At 49.5% G+C, this 17831-nt stretch overlaps 1 protein-coding gene across 1 annotated transcript in view; it reads left to right on the top strand.

Moving 5' to 3' along the window:
- Nucleotides 1–1723: 1723 nt before the first annotated feature.
- Nucleotides 1724–17831, top strand: part of LOC117870276 (myelin regulatory factor-like) — a gene marked incomplete at both ends in the record, with an annotated part of 46889 nt that continues 30781 nt past the window's right edge. Inside the window, 3 exons of the mRNA XM_034757365.1 lie at nucleotides 1724–1848; nucleotides 2981–3316; nucleotides 7034–7095. Of these exons, the coding sequence (XP_034613256.1) occupies nucleotides 1724–1848; nucleotides 2981–3316; nucleotides 7034–7095 (523 nt within the window). The remainder of the gene's footprint in view (nucleotides 1849–2980; nucleotides 3317–7033; nucleotides 7096–17831) is intronic.

Genomic DNA, 17831 nt, shown 5'->3' with positions numbered 1-17831 from the left:
CTGACCCACAGCAGCACAGCAGCTAGGGGAAGCATTCCAGCCCCTGCCTGCGCTGATCCTGGTCCAGCCGACGCTGTCAGTCCGAAGGGCACCTGAGCCAGGAAACGTTCCAACCTGCATGATGCCCGTATCTAAGCAAGCTTCTCTGACGAGGAGGCAGATCCTCAGGCCATGGCTGGGGAGCCAGCCCGACGTTCCTGCACCCTACGGTCCTTCTCTCTGGGACCGTACTGTGGAAGTGTCTGTGCGTCTCGGCACCCCAAGTTGCACACTTGTCCTGCCTGTTGCTTTTCTGTGGGATCCCGGCCTGGACACTGGAGGGGCTGGGGACTCCAGGCTCTATTGAGGTGTGTGTTAAGCTGGATGCTTTCTTTCGTAGCAGCGAGCCACCCTTCCCCGTGACCTGCTGTTGAGGTGTGTGGTACACAAAGGGTTAGGTGTTTTACAATGGAATCCCGACCCAGGCTTTTCTCTCCGGCCTGGGTTACCAAGGAAAAGATTCCCCCACCCCCGTTCGCTTGGCAAAATTCCTAGCTGGATTTATTTCTGCCGATTTGCTTGTCTTGGTATGAAAGGGATTTTCACAGGGGAAAGATCTGATTGGCTGGACGCTGGCTGAAGCCCCTCTTTTTCACGTTTGCGGTTCATTGGCTAACCTTTCCCCACAGTGTGGCTTGGAGGGGGTGGTGGTCCTTTGATGGTATGTGTGTGTGTGTGCGCGTCTGCTGGGCAAGTGACACATCGCCTCTGGCTGAAGGGATCGGGCCGTTGTGGAAGGGCCGTCTTTGTTAGCCAAGCTCTGGGAACGGGGCTGGGGCTGCTCTTCCCCTTTCTTGGCAGTGTCTTTGGCACTTGGGGTTGGCATAGGCCCCAGCAGGCTGCACACTCCTACTCCAGCGAGGCAGATAAAGAAAGCACTTTCTCTTGACGAACCCCAGCCTGGCTTCCACAGCACGGGAGGAGGAGGAGGAGGGACCTGTAGGAGAAAGGGGAAGAAAGTCTAGTGCTGCCCTCGCAGGAGTGGGAGGCGGGTGCATGAGGGGAGCTGAGATCTGTTCCAAAGCTGGCAGCAGCATGAGCGATTTAAGCATGTTCTGCGAAACCAAGGCAAGGGTCCATGGGGAGGGAATGAAACCAGACTCCCGAATCCACCCACAGAGCCCACACAGCGCGGCCCTGCTGCTCGGCACTAGCCATGGGCTCCTGAGGCCTCAGGCCTAGCCACGGGCTCCTGCAGCCCACACCAAGCAGCTTTTCCGCCAGGGCAGGTGGCCCAATCAAAGCCAGTGGCTCCTGCAGCTCACACTAACAAGGCCTATGCTACTGCCAGGCGCTGTCATCCACATTTCTCAGGAGGCTCTGTGCAGAGGAGTCCAACAGCCCAAGCAACCAGGCCCAGCCCAGCAGGGCTCTGCAGTCGGCACAATTTACCATCGAGTACTCCCTGTGTCCCGCAGACTTTCTAATAACTCTGCCTTGTCAGCACTCGCACTGTTGCCCCCATGGCGTCCGCGTTCCCAGCTCTTGGGTTGGCAGGGGTGCGGGTGGACACTGAGGTGGTCTCTCTAAAAGAGCATGATCTGATTGCGCAAGGATCAGTGGGTCTGGCCCTCAGCTCAGTCCCTTTATCCTCTTGCGCTGGAGGGCCCTGGGGCGGTAGGAGGAGCTGTAAGTGGCTCTCTGATCTCTCAGGAAAGGGAGCCTGACTTGTCTGGTTTTCTAATGGCTCTCGCCCCTTCCATTCCTTCTCTTTTCTGCAGGCCACGACATTAATGGAGCTCTGGAACCTTCCAACATCGACACCAGCATTCTGGAAGAGTACATCAGCAAGGAAGACTCACCAGATATGTAAGTCCCTGCCTCGTGTGTGGCCCGGTGGTGGGGGGCTGCCAGCGGGGGCAGAGCTAGTGACCATTTTCCCAGGGAGAAGTTGAATTTTCTCCTTTCCAGGGGTGCAATGCCTTGTTTGTAAATAGCTTCCCTGCCCCCTTTTACCCCTGCTCTCTGCCTCTGTCAGATCTCCCATCTGTCGCTCTGTGCTACCATCGTCATTTTCAATCCCTCCTCTGTTCTCCAAACCCCTTTCTAGTTTCCTTCCTCCCAGGTAGGATCAGTAAAGAATCCTTTAATTCCCGTCCTTGGCGCACCCCCTGCTACCTTTGGACAGGACTAAAAATGGCACAGAGGAACATCAAATGAATGCATTTTGGCCCACGCTCCTCTGTGCTGCTAGGAATAGCTACTAGGGCATAATGCTGGGAGCGAAATGCACTGGCATTCTGGGGAGAGAGATCCCCAGGAATGAGTGTGTGCGGAAGGGAAATGTCTCCCTGGGACCAGCAGTGGACCTGGCTCTCCACACCACGCTGGGGTGCACTGACTTCACCGGGGAGAAAATGGGCACTCACCACAGGCGGGAGGCTGTAGTCCCTGTTGGTGCTGGCACTGGGGCACTGACCTGTTGGGATGGGAGGTACTGTCCTGTTCCCAGCAGGTGTTTGTTACACTGGGCTGAGTGGAGCTTCTCAGCACATCTGGCAAAGTAAGCAGGGTTGGGTTTGGTCAGTCTTTGCCTGGGAGCCCTCAGAGGAAGACCTGAGTGGTGTAATGGGGCCTGAATCAATGCCACAGCATGGGGCAAACGGGAAGTGAGCTGCTGGAGTGGCCACTTTCCCCAGAAGTCGAAGAACTGAGGTAATGGGCAGTTCTAGCCTTTAAAGATCCATGAGCAACATTAGGTTAGTATTCTCTGTCCTGGGAGATTACATTCCACCTCCCTCCATTCCCCCACCAGTAGCAGCTAGATACTCACCCTCCTTCCGCTCCCCGCCTGAGCCCCGGGGTGCAGTTTTGCTGGTGCTGTCGGGTTGCGGTGCCTCCTTCCCAGTGGTGGGTGTGTGGGTGGGGGCAGAAGGGCTGCGTGGCCGGCGAAAGGTGCAATACGTGTATACTGCTGAGGTTCTCAACTTCTCTCCCACAGCTGCTTCCCGGACATCCCTGCCTCAGCCAGCTACGCACATACCCAGCCTTCCGGCTCTGCCTCTGTCAGCGCTCCTGTTGCCAGCTCCATCTCCAGCGTCGCTCATGTGACCAACCCAGCTTCCAGTGGTGCCCTCCATCTCTGTCCCCCAGGCAGCCAAGGCCCGGTCCGTCATGGTCCTCTTTTGGCCAACCCCTGTGGACCCAGCTACAGTGCTCACCTCAACTGCAATAACAACAATGGCATGGTGGTGCCCAAGGGGTACCTCAGCGGCCACTGCCTGAATAACGTGGTCCCTCCAATCAAATCGGAGCCCAAGGCCTCCTATGCACCTGGGTAAGTGTGGCTGAAGCAGGGAGGAGGAGTAAAAAGAGTTTCTTTACCTGGAGGTGATTATACATTAGGAACTCTGAGGCCTGCTGTGTTTGTCCCACAAACCTTCGGGTGCCTAAACATTGATTCAGGTGCTTAGTTATTGGTGCTGGAGTTTGAGAGCGTTGGCTGTGGCCTTCGTGCCAGTGACGTGCACTGAGCTAGGTGGAATAGTAACGTCCCATATGAGAGCAGATGGCATTAAAGCCAGGGCCGGCGGGGGCCAAAGAGATTCATGGAACACAGAGCAGAAGGCTCTGTGAGTGAATGATGGGAAAATCTTTTAGTATCTCAGGCAGGAACAGAGGCATATTTGGAATCCATTCCAGATTGAGAAAATCCTCATTCCAGGATCTCCCTGGGGCTATCCCAGGTGAAAGGTGGTAGCTAACTCAGACAAAAAGATATGGAGTCTGGTGTCCCAAATACCTTGGGCTGGTATTTGATATCTCTCACTCTGTGTAGGAAGGAGATAGACCCTGGGCTGAATTTGCACCCACTTGCAGTGTACTCTAGGCTCACCCCCTGCAAAGAGTGGGAGGACTGAGTTTCTGTATCTCTGGTGGACTGAACATGTAGCCCCAGGAGGAGAAAGTGCACCCAGGGAGATGCTGCGATTCCTGCTTTCTGGGCAGGTGTCTACCTCAGTGGGCAGAGATGGGCCTGCCATGGCAGGTTGGGATCAGAGGGAAGCATGGCAATGCCAGGCCAGCGATTGCTCTGCTGGGTGAGCAGGAGTGCGCAGCCGTTGGTAGAGAGAGGACTGCTGTGCCATGCTGGGCGGGAATGGGGCCGAGGCTGTCTTGGTGGGCAGGGTGGGGATTGCCCCAGAGAGTGAGACATAGATGGAGACAATTCCCACCGTGGGTAGAATGTGCCATAGCTCCCAGAGGTGAGAGAAATAGCTCCCCACACATGCTAGTTCATACATTTCATTCCTGGTAGCTGTTAGTCCCTAGCCCCTGCTGGGAGGAGCACCCCAGCTTCTCCCTTCCCCTGACTCTTTCAAGGGTGCTGCTGGGGAGATCCTTTCCTCACCGCTGGCAGAGGAAGACTCCAGAGGAGTCAGTCAGACGGCGATGGAAATCAATAGTGCCACATCCCTCTCTCAGCGTGGCCACCCAGCAGTCTGGCATCACCCCCCCACACACACATGACCTGCGCCAGTGCCTGACCCATCCTGAAGTCTCCCATCTCTCCACTTAGCACCTCTGTCTCATGTGGCGCATAGCCTCGCTGTGTTACATTTGCAGCCATCTCCTTCCTCTTTGGAATTGGTGGGTGTTGGGTGCGGAGGCCCAGGCCAGGATGGAGTCCAGGTTTTGTGCATGTCTGTGAATCTCCTGTTCTCCTCTGCCTCGCGCCATCTAGTGATGCCAATAAGGAGAACATCATCATGATTCCAGGAGTTGGGAAGGCTCTGAATTCACGGGGCCAAATTCAACCTTGATGTAATTCCACTGAGGCCATTGGGTTGGATTTGGCCCATTGGAGGGACTTGGAAAGATTCTCATGAATGAGGCGGGGTAGAGAAAATCACTGATTGTGTCCATTGCCGTTGGATTCCCAGTCTGGGGGAGGACACGGAGTTTTCCCATGAGGCAAACAGCTGGACAGGGGCCATTCCTAGGGGCTCTCAGTCATGTTAGAGTCCATCCTGCAGGAGGCTTCCAGTTGTTTAGTCTAGTAAGGACCCGTTCTGTCCTTGCCCTTGGCTGAGATGGCCAACCAGGCTCATAGAGCCAACGGTGGCCATGGCTTGTGCGATGGGGATACCTGCCCGCCAGGGGCTGGGACTCCAGCCCATTGAATGGCAGTTGGAGGGTGACGACTTTGGGTCCCTAATAACCTCGGCTTTGGTCACACTGGAGGCTTGAGAGTCTTTCTCCCAGTCCCCGAGTTGGGGCCCCAGTGGAGTCAGTGTCCTAGAGGTGAAGGGCTCCGTACCCTACCCAGTCCCCTGGCCTTGGGGGGATCGTTGTGACAAAAGGCACAAGAAAGTAGCTGAATTGGGTCCTGAGATGACTTTGCAACAACTCTGGTTTGGTTTCCGTTATCTCATTGCAATATTCTTGCCCTTCCCCCCACCCAAAGGCACTTTAAGCTTGGTCTGGACGTAGCTGCGTCCATCACGGGTGTGAAAAATCCACACCCTGGAGCATTGGAGCTATGCCGACCTAACCCTCGGCGTGGATGCAGGGAAGAATTCTTCTGTTGAGGTGGCGACCGTAGTTCCGGGAGGTGGTGTTCCTATAGTGACAGAAAAATCCCTTCCATCACTACACTACGGGGTTATGCTGGTGTTAGTCCCTGTAGTGTCAACATATCCTGAGCCCGCTCATGTCTGCTCCCCGCACCCCAAGCCTGCATATTGGCACCTGGGCCGTTAAGATCAGCTGGGACTCTGGAGCTAGATTTGTTTATCCAGGGGCAGGACGTTCTCTGGAACTTACTCCTGATGGAGACCAAGTCTTTTGACCTGTCGGGCATGCAACATGGCATGTCTATTTTCCCAGGCTGTCTCTGAGGGTAACTGGGGAGGAGCCGTTTAGCTTTTCATGAAGAGCTGGGAGTCCTGGAAAGCTAAAGTTGGATCAAACTGGATTTTTCGCAGTGTGGTTTTTAAATGACTGACGTGTCCGTGTGCAGGGAGCCTGCGTTTAGCCTCATGGTACAAGGCAAAATAAATAGAGGATAACTTAACAGATCACTCCCCTGCTGCCCAACTGCCCCATAGAACACAGGAAGTTCCTTGTCAATCCTTTTATCCCCGGACATGGTGCGTTTGGTGAGGCCAATAGAGTTTCCTATTCATATTTGGTTCCCTTTTGCAGAGTTAGGGCCAGATTCTGCTCTTGGTGCTGCTGGTGTAAATCCAGAGGAACTCCATTGACCTCTGTGGGTGCTGCTCCGGATTTCCCCAGGTGTGAGTGAAAGCTGAATCTGGCCCTCAGCCTCACAGCCTTCGCTTTCATGCATCAGATCCCGGAACAGAGCCAGGCTCCCCTATTTATTCAGGGTGAAACCAATGATCTTTTTCTGGGGAACAGATACATTTCTGTTTGGCTTCTTTTAACTGGCCATGAGCTGCAAAGAGAAGACTCTGATTAGCAGGTGAACAAAATGGCTGTGAAATGAAATGCCTATACATACAATCAAAGGAGGTACTGTGCAGGGGTGCTGACAGCTGCTGCAGTGCCAGCCTCTTCCAGCAGGAGGCACTGTAGCAAATGTTCTCAGGCCCTGGCTGTCGGGGAGTTCTGGGCCCAGCGAGAGATGCAGCAGGGAATGGTGCAGAGGCTCTGGCTATGCAAGGCTTTCAGCTACTCCAGTCCCAGCCTGAGGCGATGTAGGTAATGGTGTGTGGAGGGGCTAGCTGGGAGCTTTGGCTGTAGGGAGCCGGGGCAGAAGAGCTGACTGCAGGGCAGCTCACGGCTATTTCAGTCCCAGTTTCTGCTGGTAGTAGGGAGTGCTGTAAGGATGGGGCAGGAGAGCTGGGTGTGGGCTCTGGTGCCAGCCTCTGCCAGCAGGAGTGTCTGTGGGCAGTGGGGTTATCCGTGGTGCCGTTTGAATGGGTTTTATCCTGGAGTGTGGAAGTCACAGTGAGCAAACTGAAAGGCTTGGTTTTGCTGGAAGCTGGTTTGCAGTGACCTTCTCTTCTCTTTCTCCATTGCTCTCCAGCACTTTACCCGACTCTCCCCCGGACTCTGGATCAGAAGCCTACTCCCCCCAGCAGGTGAATGGTAAGTGCTTAAAAAAAAAAAAAAAAAAAGCCCAAACCTCCCAGCCTCCCCCCTCTTTGTTTTACGAAAGTGGTTGGCTCTGAAATCTTTATCAGACGGGAAAAACAGACGGCTGCAATACGTGGAGAGATTATCAGTTAGTAAATATTCCTAGACTTTCACCTATTGTTCTCCGGCTAGTCTTTGAAAGGGGGGGAGTGAGAGGGAATGGGAGAGGGGGAGGAAGTGCGGATCCACACACACACAGCGCGGAAGAGAGAGCCTCGTACCCAGGCAGGGTGTGAAATGGAGTCTGCGAGCCTCCGATTGCTGGTGTCCATGGTGGGGGTGTAAAACAGAGCAAGGGTGCGCGCGCCTCCTGGAAATGAAGCCCAACTTGTGGAAACCCTAATGAACTCGCTCTTTAGTGGTAAGTTCTTGCTGAGCCTTTTCCTGCCGTCCAAGGAGCCCCTCTGGTCCAAGGGGGGCACCTCTCTGCTTCCCTTCTGCATAGGGCGGGGGGAACTCGGGGCCCCTCCCAGAGATGATTGTTTTCCCCCGGAAGGCGGGGTCAGGGCCATTCTGCCCCACTTGGCTTGGTGTGGGCTGAGGGAAGTGGGTGGATGTTGTTTGGTCCCAATGGCGACGCTCCCCATGCCTTGATGGCAGCACTGGCTGGGTGGGTGAGATGGTGGGAGGGGAAGGGAGCATGCCAGCTTCCCCGCCTCCCCACAGTTTTGCACTCTTTTTCCAGGCTCCAACCCAGTCCATGCTGGGAACGGCTCCTTCTCTTTTCTCTATGGAAGAGGTCAAGAGTTCTGTTTATCTTACTAAAAAAATCCGTGGAATTCCTCCTGGCCCTTCCTTAAATATAACAAAGAGGCCGGGCTACTCACCGCAGGGAGGGCAGATTTCCCTCACTGCCAGAGCAGCAGCACCTTCGCCTCAAGAGAACATAAGAAGAGGCGGCTACGGAGAACCCGTCTCGATAGGCTCACTTTTCGTAAGAGAGGAATCAAACCCTTCAACCTCGTTCTGCCCTGGATTTGGCAGAGGTTGGGTCCTCAGTGAGACTGTGGGGGCTGGTTTTGGTGCATGTTTCAGTAATTGACTTGGCCTCTTTCCCTGCTACAGGGTTAGAAGCATCTGAAAAACAGAGAGAACTGTTCCCTTGAGATGCAGAAGATAACATAAGGGCTGCCATACTGAATCACGCCAGGTTCCATCTTCCCCAGTGTCCTGTCTCTGACTGTGGCCCATACCAGAGCTTCACGGGGATACAGAACAGGGTAGTGATCCACCCCTGTCTTACACTCCCGGCTTCTGTTAGTCAGAGGCTTAGGGTTGCCTTGAGCATGGGGTTGTATCTCTCACTATTTTGGCTAATAGCCATTGGTGGTCTTATCCTCCATGAATTTATGTAGGTTTTTTTTGAACCAGTTATACTTTTGGCTATCACAACATCCACTGGCAACAAATTCCACAGGCTTGTTGTGGGTCATGTGGAAAAAGTACTTCCTCTTGTTTGCGTTAAACCTGCTGCCTGTTAATTTCATTGGGTGACCCCTAGTTTTTGTATTGTGTGAAAGAGTAAATAACACTTCTCTCTTCATTTTTTCCACACCATTCATGATTTTACAGACCTCTATTGTATCCCCCTCAGTCATCTCTTTTCTAAGATGAACAGCCCTAATTCTTTTTAGTCTCTCTTCATATGGAAGCTGTTCCATACCCTTGATAATCTTTGTTGACCTTTTCAGAACCTTTTCCAGAACCAGAACTGGACACAGTATTTAAGGTGTGGACACACTATGGATTTATATCATGATATTTTCTTTTTTATTTTCTATCCCTTTCCTAATGGTTCCTAACATATTGTTAGGGTTTTTTCACTACTGTTATTAATGAGCAGAAGTTTTCAGAGAAATATCCATGGTGACTCCAAGATCTTTTTCTTGGGTGGTAACAACTAATTTAGAATCCATCACTGTATATTTATAGTTGGGATTATGTTTTTCCAGTGTGCATTATTTTGCACTTATCAACACTGAATTTCATTGGCCATTTTATTCCCCAGTCACCCAGTTTTGTGAGATCCCTTTGTAACTCTTTTTAGTCAGAAACCCTTTTAGTCAGAAACTCCAAAAAAAAAAAAAAAAACCCCACCTCTTTTTGGACTTAACTATCTTGAATAATTTTGTGTTGTCTACATACTTTGCCACTTCACTGTTCACATCCCTTTCCAGATCTTAATGAATATGTTGAACAGCACGATCCTCAGTACAGATCCTTGGGAGACCCTGCTGTTCACCTCTCTTCATTGTGAAAACGGACTATTCCTATCCTTTGTTTCCTATCTTTCAACCAGTTACTGATCCATAAAAGGACTTTCCCTCTTATCCCCTGGCTGCTTAGTTTCCTTAAGAGCCTTTGGTGAGGAACCTTGTCAAGAGCTTTCTGAAAATCCAAGTACACTATATCCACTGGATCTCCTTTCTCCATGTGTTTATTTACACCCTCAAAGGATTCTAATAGATTGGTGAGGCATGATTTCCCTTTACAAAATTTGTGTTGACTTTTCCCCAACATGTTCTATTCACCTGTGTGTTTGATAATTCTGTTCTTTAATATCGTTTCAACCAATTTACCCAGTACTGAAGTTAGGCTCACTGGCCTGTAATTGCAGGGATCCCCTCTGGAGCCTTTTTAAAAAATTGACATTACATTAGCTACTTTCTAGGCATCTGATATAGAGGCTGATTTCATTGTAGAGTGTAGGTTATATACGACAGTTTTGCAATTTCATATTTGAGACCCTTCAGAATTCTGAGGTGAATACCATTTGTTTAATTTATCAATTAATTACTGTTTAATTTATCAATTTGTTCTAAAATCTCTTCTACTGTCATTGGGGACAGCACTTCAGATTTGCTACCCACATCACAGCTATTCTTTTGGGGAATCTCCCCCACCCTATCCTCTCCAGTGAAGACTGGTGCAAAGAATTCATTTATCTTCCCAGAGTGCTCCTTTAACACCTTTGTCATCTAGTGGCCCCACTGGCAGGCTTCCTACTTCGGGTGTACTTAACACAATTGTTATTGTTAGTTTTTGCATCTTCAGCAAGTTGCTTCTCAAATCCTTTCTTGGTCTGCTGTATTATACTTTTACATTTTACTTGCCAGCATTTGTGCTCCTTCCTATTTTTCTCATTGGGATTTGACTTGCAAATCTTAAAAGAACCTTTTCGTCTGTAACTGCCACCATTACTCTTCTGTTCAGCCATGATGAGATTCTTTTGGCCCTCCTAATGTCCATTTTCAAAATTTGGGAGTAGACTTTTAATCTGAGCCTCTATTATGGTATTTTTAAGTAGCCTACGTGCTGCTTGCAGGCATTCTACCCTTGTGACTGCCCTTTTTAATTTCCATCTAACTAGTGTCACCAGTCTTGTATAGTTCCCCATCTAAAGTTAAATGTGACTGGGGTGGGGCTTTTTTATGTTCCCCCCCCCTACAAGGAGGTTAAATTTAATTCACTGCGGTCACTATTACCAAGCGGTTTGGTTATATTCACCTTTTGGACCAGAGCCTGTGCTCCACTTAGGACTAAATCAAGAACTCTTATGGGTTCCAGGACTAACAGCTCCACAGTAGAGCCCAGAGGTTCTGCTCTCCTGGGATATGGCTGGAATAGCACATACACCATATCTGGCTCCATAGTCCCCCTCTGGTGCTTTGTCAGTGGTTTGATTTACCCCGGTTAGTGCCCACACTGCCAGCGTCAGACCTTCTGACTTAACCACACCACAAAGACCGGAGTGGTTCCAATGGGCTATCTCAATAGCTCTCAAGCTGTGCTCCTCAGAGCACTTCCAGGGGGGTTATGGACTTCTCTCACAATCAGGAAACATCTCCTTGTCTCCAAGTGTTGATCCACCCCAGGACTCTTCTGGGGTTTCCAGAGGCTTTGTCAATTAACTGGACTGAAAAACACCTAGCCCGTCCCTGCACTGCTGGGTCATGCTGTTCTTTGTCAGGGGTTTCACTGGTGTAAATTCAGTAACTATGGGCATCAAAATTGGAGGGGGAGAGGAGCAAGCTGCAGAGTGACCTGGCAGGATTGGAGCCAGGTGCAGGTAGGTGTGGGGAAGACAGCAAGGGGAGATTCAGAACTAGTCACTGTAAAGCCCTGCACCCCAGTAGAGGCAGTAAACCACGTAGATACACTGTGTAATGGGATGTAACCAGTCATCTCACCCATCACATGGAAGTGAATTCAGTGTCCCTTGTCCCTTCACTCTTGCCTACTGTCCCTTTTCCATGCATCCTAGCCCTGTGGCTTTGGGACATGGGCAACCAGGAGCCTGGTCCTCCATTGGAGCTCATTTTTAGGAAGTGACCAAAATATGGGAAAGTTTGTGACCCTCTGATCATCCGAAGGACATTTCTAATCATCCTCTTTTTCTTTTTCTTCCTCTCCTCTGGGGCAGTGACAGGGAAATGGGCCATGCTCAGACACCCCTCTGATGCAGCCACAAGGTAGCATCTTGGTTTATAACAATACAAGTCCCTCCAGTGCTGCTGCAGAGACCCCTTGTGCGCAGCCTCCGTGGAACACACTGATATCGCATGCGTAGAAAATCTTGCACTGTTATGAAAACCCGTCTGAAGGAAAAGGGTCCGGTTTGGGGACACACAAGCCTCCCCTCTCCCTAGGCTCTCTCTGCATGGAAGGGTGCTGGGCAGCTCAGTTAATTTTGCCAGGCCTCCCTGATTCCTCTTAAGAAAGTTTTGGACTCGTCAGGCAATGCCATGCAAAGGGCCTGACCAGTTCCCAGGCCTGGTCTCTCCCCATTGCAAGTTGCCTGGACTTTGCTCCATTCTGCCACCAGGGAGCCCACTGGTGCTCAAGCCTCATTTCCCCCTAATGTTAGGAGTTGAGAGGTGCTTGGACCTCATCTGGCCCCTAGCCAGAAGTGGCCTGTCTAGCTCTTGTGAGCAATCTCCATTCCCTTCTCAGGTGCCCGGTGGCAGCATGGAGATGTGGAGGGGCAGTGCTGCGGGGAGGGGAAGGGGCGTGTATCAAATGAGCTTGCGAATCTTACCCTGATCTATAACACAGACTGGGTCTGCTAGCAACTCCTTCCGTGTCACAGCTACAGCTCTTCTCACTGAGCGAGCCCCAGCAGGGCAGTACCCGTCTGCCTCACTCACATCTGTTGATTACCAACGCTTTGCTTCTCTGCTGGTGTCATGGAAGAATCCCCTATTCTGGCTGTCCCGAAGCCCAGTGTGAGTGAATCCTTAGGCTGGCCTTGTGCAGGTTCCGTGTGCGGGTAGGTGGGGCCAGCTGCTTCTGGTCAGCTAGGAATGCCGTGTCCCTGATGCCTATATCCTCCTTCTTTTTTCTCCGCGGGGGGTGCAGGGAACCTCTCTGCATTTGAAACACTTGCAAACTGCCCCTTTCTCCACGTCCCAGTGTTGGGTGCTGGGATCCAGTCATTCCCTTGTGCAGGAAGAGCATAGTACCCCCTGAGAGATCTGAAATCACAGACTAATGCACCCTACGTTCCCCCAAACACACCCTATTGCTAAGTTAGGCAGAAGCCTGTGTAAACAGACAAGGTTTGCCTTGCGTCTGGGTCAGCGGACTCCGGTTTTGTTGGCTTACGGGGAGAAAGCGAGTTTGAGTTGAGAGGGCGACAAGCTTCTCTCAGACGTGGAAATCTAGGGCCTGTTTGCTCGAGGGCCTCAGCTGAGCTCAGCCCTGCTATTGGTGTAATGAGGCAGGAGGTCAGGGCCCACAAGCAGGGTTTGTGGTGCTTTCCTCCAACCTGGAAAACCCAGGTGTGTGGGGTTTTGTGTGTGTGGTGTTGTTTTTTTCCCCATGCAAGAAAAATCAATCCCAACTCACCTCCTGGAAAACCCCAGGAAAACCCACGGCGGTTTTATGAAGAAGTGAGGCACCAAACACAGACTCTGTGATTTGCTTTATAAGCATGTTTAGCAGTCAACACGTAAAGGCAGGCTATGCCCAGATTGAAAGCGTACTGTTCTGTAAATAGAATACAGCATCCACCCCCCCCCCCCCCCCATCTGCCAGCTGGGTAGGCCTGCCATTCCATTCCAACTGCCTTTAGCTCCTGACACGCTTTTACCGATGTATTTGCTTTCTCAGCGCCTAGCTTATTATGAAGTCTTGACCAAACCAATCTGAATATGCTAAACGCACGCTCTGGCAGGGCTGCGCTGGTTGGATTGGAGTTTGCAGGTCTTTTCAAAATGGATAATAATCTGAATTCCATTATTTTGCATCCACATGTTCCCACCATGTTGACGCAATGAACTGCAGTGCAACCGCCTTCGCAAACATAGATTTAGGGGAGTAATCTGGATCTTCAGCTGTAAATACTAAAAGGGAAAGGAAGGGACTCAATATGACGTTCCATCACCTAATACTAAGCAATAATGCCTAGCTCTTATCTAGCCCGTTTTGTGGGTAGATCTCACAGTGGCTTACAAAGGAGGTCAGCGTCATTATCCCCATTTTACAAATGGGGAAATGGAGGCACAGAGAGCTGAAGTGAGTTGCCCAAGGTTACCCAACAGGCCGATGGCTGAGCTGGGAATAGCATGCAGGTCTCCTGATTCTCATTCTAGTGCTCTATCTGCTAGGCCCCACTGCCTCCCATACCTCTATGCTTCAAGCCTCCTTTTCCTGTTCTGGGCTTGCCTGATGAGCCTATGTATCTGGGATCAGTCACTTTGGCTAAGAATCCAAAATGTTCCATAGCTTCTTGGACTTGCTTTTCAGTTTTGTCCTAGTGTGGTTTCAGTTCTTCGTTATTTAGATCAAGCTAGATTTTCCTGAATGGCAGCAGTAGTATCGTCTGCCTGTATTCTATCAAATTCCACTTAAACCTTATTGAGTTGCTTTTGCGAGCCTAGTGCCTCTCTGTAGAATCCCTTGTGCAAACGGAATGAGATGTTTTGATCTAAGTCCTGCTCTTGCTCAGCGTACAAACTATAATGGTTATAGTTGGATGCAAATGTAACATAGGGAGAGAGCCTCAGATAGCATAACTTGGTGGCGCACCACTGAAGTCAGAGGAACTGCACAGATTTCCACCAGCTGACAGTCTGGCTTGCGGGGTTCTGAGCCTTCTGCCAAGAATCATAGGGAAACTGAGGCATCAGTCCCCCATTTCCAGTCAGCCAGCTGTGAGGATGCTGGCAATTGCAGGACAATGTGTGAACTTCCACTCTGTGCTTTCGGTGTTACTTATTTCCCAAAGAGGTTTAATTAGTGTGCTGAACATCCCATGTTTGCATCCGACCAGTTCTAGCATCATGTTGTTTTATTTTCATTGTCTGAGCACATGATAGTGTGTTCCTGGTCATACTTTGTTCTCCATCCTTGCACAGCATCCTCACCAACTTGGAGACCATATTCTTTGGTTTTCTTCTCAGTTGAAGAAGCATGAGAATTAAGCCAGAACACAGGTTTGCCTGTGTATATATACTTGTAGCCATTAACAGACCATTTCTCGAGTTTGACCACCTTGCATTAATGTCAGTATTGATTCTTTTAGTTCTTCCTCTGTTTCTTCTTCTGCTTCTCATAATGGAGGAGTTCAAATCTTTCTGGAGGAGGAGTATCCCTGGGGCAAGAGTTTCAATCATTTATTTAAATTGGTTGCTTTGTACTGCAAAGAGGATGGTGAGGGTCTTCAGTTGTAGCCCCATGCAGAGCGCATGGCAGCAATCCGTTCTGGAAGTGAGCAACGTGCTGAAGATTGTAGCAAGGTCCCTTCTAAGAAATGGCTGCAATTTTCCTGCCACAGAAGAACCTGGGAATCCTGGAACAACCAAAGGGCTAGTAATACCTTTCAACTGCAAACTTCTGTGACAAAAGGTGGATGTGCCCCCTCGCTAATGGGGACAGTTCCTAACCATATTATTTGGTCATTTCCACTAGCCAGTGAGCAATGTCTCCATTTTATACAGTTTGTGCTGCCTAGGGGTCACCTTCCTTCAAGCCCCCGTCACGGCCAAGTCCAGGGAAAGCACAGGCACCCCTATATTCAAATGCGATTATAAAGTGATGCCTGTCATTCACATAACACTACTGCCACTGCTCACCATGTCTCCAGTATCCTCGCATATCCGTTGCTCAGGAGGGATGCATGATTGTGGTGTGGTGGGGGAACCCTTGATTAGCAGGGAAACCGTGAGCAAGATCATCAATGTAGGCAGCTGGTATTGTGTTCTGTGTATTTACCCTTCTGGTGTTTGAGCCTTTGGAGTTCATGTTTTCAAGCTTTTCTCGGCAACCACAAGAACTAGAAACCTACCTTTTGTTTACAATGAAAGCTGCGACTTTCATATCATCACAGGATGCCAGGATCTGGGGCTTTAAGAAGATCATCAAATATCACTTGACTTGCAATTCAGAGTTGGCAACACTGCTTCAACCTCAAGCTGAAGTATGTAGTGCCGCTCCTTAATATTCAAGTATTATTGTTACCTAGTATCATATCAGTAATTCAGGTTAAGGATAGAGAGCTCCAATCAAAACCCTGATCCAAATGTCGTATCTGGGACCCAAATCCAGTTACAATTTATTTAATTCCTAGACAAGAGTACTTGTGGTACCTTAGAGACTAACAAATTTATTAGAGCATAAGCTTTTGTGGGCTACAGCCCACTTCTTCGGATGCATAGAATGGAACATATATTGAGGAGATATATATATACACATACAGAGAGCATGAACATGTGGGAGTTGTCTTACCAACTTTGAGAGGCCAATTAAGTAAGAGAAAAAAAACTTCTGAAGTGATAATCAAGCTAGCCCAGTACAGACAGTTTTATAAGAAGTGTGAGAATACTTACAAGGGGAGATAGATTCAATGTTTGTAATGGCTCAGCCATTCCCAGTCCTTATTCAATCCTAAGTTGATTGTATCTAGTTTGCATATCAATTCCAGCTCAGCAGTCTCTCTCGTTGGAGTCTGATCCAACGATCAGTGATCGGTGATCTTCCAGAAAACACCATCCTGGCCACTATGGACATAGAAGCCCTCTACACCAATATTCCACACAAAGATGGACTACAAGCTATCAGGAACAGTATCCCCGATAATGTCACAGCTAACCTGGTGGCTGAACTTTGTGACTTTGTCCTCACCCACAACTATTTCACATTTGGGGACGATATATACCTTCAAGTCAGCGGCACTGCTATGGGTACCCCCATGGCCCCACAGTATGCCAACATTTTTATGGCTGACTTAGAACAACGCTTCCTTAGCTCTCGTCCCCTAATGCCCCTGCTCTACTTGCGCTACATTAATGACATCTTCATCATCTGGACCCATGGAAAAGAAGCCCTTGAGGAATTCCACCATGATTTCAATAATTTCCATCCCACCATCAACTTCAGCCTAGATCAATCCACACAAGCAGTCCATTTCTTGGACACTACTGTGCTAATAAGCGATAGTCACATAAATACCACCCTATACCGGAAACCTACTGACCGCTACACTTACCTACATGCCTCCAGCTTCCATCCAAGACACACCACATGATCCATTGTCTACAACCAAGCTCTAAGATATAACCGCATTTGCTCCAATCCCTCAGACAGAGACAAGCACCTACAAGATCTCTATCAAGCATTCTTAAAAATACAATACCCACCTGCTGAAGTGAAAAAACAGATTGACAGAGCCAGACGAGTACCCAGAAGTCACCTCCTACAAGACAGGCCCAACAAAGAAAATAAAAGAATACCACTAGCTGTCACCTTCAGCCCCCAACTAAAACCTCTCCAGCGCATCATCAAAGATCTACAACCTATCCTGAAAGATGATCCCTCACTCTCACAGATCTTGGGAGACAGACCTGTCCTCGCTTACAGACAACCCCCCAACCTAAAGCAAATACTCACCAGCAGCCACACATCACTGAACAAAAACACTGACCCAGGAACCTATCCTTGTAACAAAGCCCAATGCCAACTCTGTCCACATATCTATTCAAGTGACATCATCATAGGACCTAATCACATCAGCCATACCATCAGGGGCTCATTCATCTGCACATCTACCAATGTGATATATGCCATCATGTGCCAGCAATACCCCTCTGCCATGTACATTGGCCAAACTGGACAGTCCCTACGCAAAAGAATTAATGGACACAAATCTAACATCAGGAATCATAATACTCAAAAACCAGTGGGAGAACACTTTAACCTGTCTGGCCATTCAATGACAGACCTGCGGGTGGCTATCTTACAACAGAAAAACTTCAAAAACAGACTCCAACGAGAGACTGCTGAGCTGGAATTGATATGCAAACTAGATACAATCAACTTAGGATTGAATAAGGACTGGGAATGGCTGAGCCATTACAAACATTGAATCTATCTCCCCTTATAAGTATTCTCACACTTCTTATCAAACTGTCTGTACTGGGCTAGCTTGATTATCACTTCAAAAGTTTTTTTTCCACTTACTTAATTGGCCTCTCAGAGTTGGTAAGACAACTCCCACCTGTTCATGCTCTCTGTATGTGTATATATATATCTCCTCAATATATGTTCCATTCTATGCATCCGAAGAAGTGGGCTGTAGCCCACAAAAGCTTATGCTCTAATAAATTTGTTAGTCTCTAAGGTGCCACAAGTACTCCTGTTCTTCTTTGTGCGGATACAGACTAACACGGCTGCTACTCTGAAACCTGTCA

The sequence above is a fragment of the Trachemys scripta genome, unplaced genomic scaffold, assembly GCF_013100865.1.
Source record: "Trachemys scripta elegans isolate TJP31775 unplaced genomic scaffold, CAS_Tse_1.0 scaffold_125, whole genome shotgun sequence".
NCBI classification, from domain to species: Eukaryota; Metazoa; Chordata; order Testudines; family Emydidae; genus Trachemys; species Trachemys scripta.
The sequence above is the reverse complement of the archived record's forward strand: the minus strand, read 5'-3'. Positions and strand labels throughout refer to the sequence as shown.